This window comes from Raphanus sativus, chromosome 2, assembly GCF_000801105.2.
Source record: "Raphanus sativus cultivar WK10039 chromosome 2, ASM80110v3, whole genome shotgun sequence".
Taxonomy (NCBI): domain Eukaryota; kingdom Viridiplantae; phylum Streptophyta; class Magnoliopsida; order Brassicales; family Brassicaceae; genus Raphanus; species Raphanus sativus.
In genome coordinates this window covers 25,102,637-25,108,916 of record NC_079512.1, presented here as the reverse complement: position 1 = coordinate 25,108,916, position 6,280 = coordinate 25,102,637, and the positions used below count along the sequence as shown (strand labels likewise).

Here is a 6,280-nt window from a genome sequence, read left to right as displayed (position 1 = left end):
GCACCCAATAATGCATGTTATAACAAAGAGAATACTAATAATAATATCATTTGAAGGGCAGAGCGCAATGCCTAAAGAAGTGCCCAACATGGGATTTGCAAGTTTGTGCCATCCTGCAAATTTGACCACTCAATGAGCTCTTATTCTTCACTAAGCTACATCATGTCCGCTTCTTCACTTACTGACATGCCTGTTGCGCCTCACCTGTTGGGTCCTCATTGCGCGGCAGATTAGCTCCATCATCATCCTCGAATGACCAACCTACAAAGTTACTCTTCAAGCTCCATTAAACTCAAAACCACAAGTGGTGGTTCAGAAACTGTTGCTATGAAGTTTCTTGGTCTTCTTCTGTGGCTGTCTGTGTGCGCCACTTCGATCCTGTGACCCCAAATAGGTGACTCAACTATCATTCAGATTAAGACTTCAAGTTAAAGAGACAAAACCTCACTCTATTCTTCTTCGATTCTTTATCTCAATTTTTCTTCTTCTTTTTTTTATCAAATTAACATAAACTCAGAAACTTGAAAGATGTCAAACTAGACAGATGTTTGAGACTAAGAACATCTCCAACCATGACACCAAATTTGGTGTTGAAATTACACCAAATTTGGTGTCTAACATTTTTTGTCATCTCCAACCATGACACTAAATAATATACCAAAAGTAATATTATATTATTTGATATTTTCCGTTTTAATAATTCTTTGATTTTTAGTATTTAAAATTGATAAATAATTATTTTATCACACTTTGATATTATGTTCATTAAATTTTGGTAATTATACATTTATAAAATTTATTTACATTTATATGTTATGGTTTAACAATATTATACATGTATTTAATTTACATAAAATACTATATTAAAAGTTACAAAACATTAATTATGAAAAGCACATAACCTAAAAATATATTTATTTTAATAAATTTGTATTAGTCAGTAATACATATTTAACTATATTATAAAATAAAAAAAAATTATAGTTTAATAGTATCAAATACAATTTAAATAAAAATTATAATCAGCATTTAAAATAAAATAAATGGTATTAAAATAAAATTAATGACCATTTTACCTTTTGACCCATAAACTTGATAAATTTTTGACATACATAACTTTAGTTTTTGACTCTATAAACTACTCAAAAACATTAAGCTCACACGTAGGGGTGTTCAATCCGGATATCGGTTCGGTTTCGGTTCGGTTTTTTCGGTTTTTCGGTATTTCGGTTAGTAAAATATAACTACCATTCTAAATCTATATTTACTTCGGTTCAGTTCGGTTTATATACCGTCGGTTTTCGGTTTATTCGGTTTATTCGGTTTTATATCAAAGAACATAATTATTTAGTTTGAAATCATATTATATGAATTTTAAAGTCATTTTGTCAATGCAATCATTTATTAAAAAAATATTATATGTTTAAATAAGTGAACAAGAAATAAAAATGTTTCTACCATCAAATAAAATACTCTAGAATTAAAGTCACTCAAATTTTTGAAAATAAAAATAAGAAAGAAAAGAAAATCATGAAAGAATAGTTTTTCCACTCTTCCATATTTAATGTTCATTAAAATCATGTTTCTTCGTTTGAACATGAAACTCTATTTGTTTATAGATAAGAAACAAATTGTGCAGAATTTTTACTAATTTTTGTCCATCAAATTTATAACCCCCACTACAATTTAGTCAATACTAAAATAAAGCAAAAAAATTAAAAAACTAAAAAAATAAGAAGCATCAGTTATGATGTATTGTTATTTAATTATAGTTAAAGTGTTTTATAAATTATGGCTTCTTTATTACTACAAAAAAATATGGTAATGTTTATTAACAAAAAAGTAACTTATATAACAAACAAATTTTCATGTGACTTATAAAATAGATACATATTTACATGTTTATACTTTTGATCGGTTTTGTTTGGTTTATTCGGTTTAATCGGTTATAAACCTAACCATATTCAAATCCTATTGTTTTTATAAAATTATATCCAATCGATTTATATGGTATATACCAAAACCAAACCATATTGTCTATTTCGGTTTGGTTCGATTCGGTACAATTCGGTTTTACCATACTGAACAGCCCAACTAGTCACACGTGTGTGACCCACCCTCTTCTCCTCGGCTCCTCCTCTCCTTTTCTTCACTATTCACGCTTCGTCAGAGTTGTTTCGATAACTAAAAAAAGCTCGAGACATTAAGTATTCTCAAGAAATTAAATAATCCAGAAGAGCTCCACGAGCCTTAAGTTGTTTCGATAAGTTGTTTCAACTCAAATAAATTATAATTTTTGACCTCTGATGCAACGAACCTTAATCTAGATTTTTTTCTCAAATCTTATAAATTAGATCAGTTCACTTATATGCAAAAAAAAATTAAGAGCGTGTGACAGACAGGACTTTGGAGCGGTCAATCGTTTCTATGCTCTAGGAGCTGCTACAGGTTCACATGATCTGGTATCAAGCATCTCCATCACGACATCAAGCCCTCGACTCGTCTGTCAAATCTTCTCCTCCACTGTGGCAAAACAGCTTCGACCTATTGCGACCTCCAGTGTGCCGCGTCGTCTCCTACTTCGTGTCCTCATCTCTCTGTGACAGGAAAGTCACAATGTCGGTTCTTCACTAGTTTTCCATATTTCTAAGTTTTCCTTTTCTAAATTCTTATGTTAATTTTCCTTTTAATTATGAGTTTATGTTTTTCCTTTTTCATAGTTAAACCTCCTCTTGGTTTGCTATATATATGTAGCCTAAGGGCACTTCTATATTCATACAATCAATCAATAAAGCTTTCTTAAAACCTATTGCTTATCTCTCAAGTTACTTGCTAAGTTCATACAAAGAACTTCGCATCATACGAACTCTGGTTTTCGAGTTGATCCTTCTACCTCAGTGATCATCTCCTACACCTTTGTTTACCCGTTCTTCGAATCCACAGTAGGATTCCTAGTTTGGGATTTATCTATCCGGAATTCCCGTCTCAGTGGTATCAGAGCATCTCGATCCCTAGGACCATATCATGGAAACTAGATCATCGACCGCTATGTCTGAGGTGAACAAACAGCTCGACGAAATCCGTTCATCCCAATCGCAGCAGTCAGAAGAAATAAGGAAAGAGTTGGGAGGAGAAACTGCAGAACTTAAAGCAATGATTTCGCAAATCCTCAAGGCTACAAGCATCGATCAAACTCAATCCTCTACGCCAAAACCAACAGACCCAACCTCATCGGACCACAGCACCATCAAAACAGCCGCACCACCCGCCGCGGAAACCCACCCTCCTCTTCCCCACGTACTCTCTTCCCGCTTAACAAAAGTCGGTTTCACGATGTTCGACGGAACGGAGCTCAAAGAATGGATATATCGATGTGAACAATTTTTTTCCATCGACAACACATCACCAGAACTAAAAGTCCGTCTCGCCGCTCTTCATCTCACCGGAAAAGCTCTACAATGGCACCACGGATATATCACAAATCGTTATAACATATATCCTCTCTGGCCAGACTACATTAGCGCTATATCATCACGATTTGGAGAGCTATACTATGATCCTCTCGCCGAACTCGTCAGTCTAAAACAGAGCAGCGACACTATTGACGAATACCTAGAGAAGTTTGATTCTTCAATGACTCGTCTCACGCTCCCACCGGAACACGCACTGAGCATCTTCTTGACCAACATGAACCAACATCTTGCTTTCCATGTTCGACAGTTCAACGTAACTACCGTTCCAGAAGCTGCCCGCATAGCCAAATTCCATGATCTCTCTCTCCAGCACGCTCCTGTAAAGTCATCCCGACCTTCTTACAACTCGTACCAAAAGACAAATTCATCATCTTCATACAAATCTCAACCTGCGACCACACCGGCAACACCGAACACAAAACCTCTGCTACAAAATACAAATCAGAAACGCCTTACCTTCGACGAGATGCAGGAACGAAAGCGTAAAGGTTTATGTATGTTCTGCGAAGAACCCTTTACTCCAGGCCACCAGCTTAAACACAAGCGAGCTCAAATCTTGTATCTCGAAACCGAGAACGAAGACTCCGAAGAGGAAGAAGACATACAGACACCATCTGATACAAACCTCGAAGATACTAATAACAAAACCCCCACCATCTCTGTTCATGCTCTCAACGGCTCACCAACTTACAATTGCATGAGAATCATAGGCCAATACGGAAAAAGAAAGCTCCATATTCTCATCGATCCTGGAAGCACTCACAACTTCCTTGATCTCCAAGTTGCTAAAACTCTTGGTTGCAACCTTACATCGATCACACCGATGCCCGTAGCCGCAGCAAGTGGCGACCTGATCACCAACTACAAGTGCAGCGATTTTGTATGGAAGACACAAGGATATGAATTCAAGTCTGAAGTCCGGACCTTACGACTCGGATTTAGCGACCTTGTTCTTGGAGTTCAATGGCTCTCAACTTTGGGACCCATCTTATGGGATTTCTTAAATCTTCGTATGGAATTCAAATTCAACGGCTTAAAGCATGTCCTCCGAGGTATCACACCAAACGACTCAAAAATTATCTCCAGCAACAGCTTGAACAAATTATTGTTACAAGAACCGCAGCTAGCACTTCTCCATCTCCGTGAGAATCGCGAAACAGAGTCACCACAAGGACTCAACCCTGAGGCGATTTTATACCACATTGAAGCTAGTAATACCGAACTAGACACATCAGGCTCGTTACAACGTCTCATAGAATCTTACTCCGATATTTTTGACGACCCAACGGAGCTACCTCCCTTTCGTCAAGGATTTAATCATAAAATACCCCTGGAATCCGGTGCTAATCCAGTCAATCTCAGGCCTTAACGCTACTCGTCAATACAAAAGGATGCGATCGATAAAATGGTCCAAGAAATGCTTACGCAAGGGATTATACAGTACAGCTCCAGCCCATATGCTTCTCCAGTGGTTCTCGTAAAGAAGAAGGATGGCTCTTGGCGGTTATGTGTTGATTACAGAGGCCTAAACAAACAGACCATTAAAGATAAATATCCAATACCGCTACTAGAAGACCTCCTCGATGAGCTTGGTGGCGCCAAATACTTCTCCAAATTAGACCTCCGAGCAGGTTTTCATCAGTTAAGAATGGCACCAGAAGACATACATAAGACGGCATTTCGTACTCACTCAGGACACTATGAATACCTCGTGATGCCGTTTGGTCTCACAAACGCTCCATGCACGTTTCAAGGTCTCATGAATCACGTTTTTGAACCTGTCCTTCGGAAATTCTTACTGGTATTTTTTTGACGACATCTTAATATATAGCAAAACATGGGAAGATCACTTGGTTCACTTGGACATGATCTTTGCAATTCTTCGACACCAGCAACTCTATCTCAAGAAATCTAAATGCACTTTTGGAGCAACAAAGATAGAGTATCTCGGCCACTTCATCTCCTTCAACGGCGTCAGCACCGACCCATCAAAGATCAAAGCCGTGCAAAACTGGCCTACGCCCACCAATCAGAAACAATTACGGAGCTTTCTCGGTCTTGCTAACTACTATCGTCGCTTCATTCAGGCCCATAGTATAATTGCACGACCTCTGACGTTGCTACTACGCAAGGATAGTTTCTCTTGGTCTTTTGAGGCATCTTCTGCATTCCAAACATTAAAAGATGCCCTCATCTCGGCTCCTGTTCTTGCCTTGCCTGATTTTTCCAAGCAATTTGTAGTGGAGACGGATGCTTCTAATACAGGAATCGGAGCAGTCCTTATGCAAGATAATCATCCTATATGCTTCATCAGCCGAGCTCTCGGTCCTCGTCACCAAAGCCTTTCTGTCTACGAGAAAGAACTTCTTGCTGTGGTTCACGCAGTGCAAACATGGAACCCTTACCTTGATCATAGCAAATTCATAATTCGTACTGACCAGAAGAGCCTAAAATTCTTATTAGAGCAGAAGATAACAACACCTTTTCAGCATATGTGGTTATCAAAACTAATGGGTTACACGTTCGAGATCCATTACAAGCAAGGAAAAGAGAACGTCGCCGCTGATGCTCTCTCGCGGGTCTCCGGTTCTCAGCTTCTTCACATCGCCTTGTCTCAAATTCACCATGATTTTTACAAGAAGCTCAAGCAACTCTGGGATACAGATCAGAATCTTCAGAAAATCATACAGGAACTACAATCCAAGCCATCGAAACACTCTGCATATTCCTTTATCAATGGCGAATTACGCAGGAAAGGAAAGCTTGTGGTTGGTGATGATACAAACGTCAAAATACATATCTTTAAA

General features: G+C 38.0%; 1 protein-coding gene across 1 annotated transcript; it reads left to right on the top strand.

Annotated features, from left to right (window-relative positions):
• The first annotated feature begins 3,048 nt into the window (after positions 1-3,048).
• On the top strand, positions 3,049-4,842 carry LOC130508648 (uncharacterized). Its single transcript, XM_057004249.1, has one exon. It carries the CDS (start codon positions 3,049-3,051, stop codon positions 4,840-4,842), a length of 1,794 nt encoding a protein of 597 aa, XP_056860229.1.
• The last annotated feature ends 1,438 nt before the right edge of the window (positions 4,843-6,280 follow it).

What these genes read in the sequence shown, in the direction of transcription:
- LOC130508648 (XM_057004249.1), top strand. Translation starts at nt 3,049, where the DNA reads ATGTCTGAGGTGAACAAACAGCTCGACGAAATCCGTTCATCCCAATCG.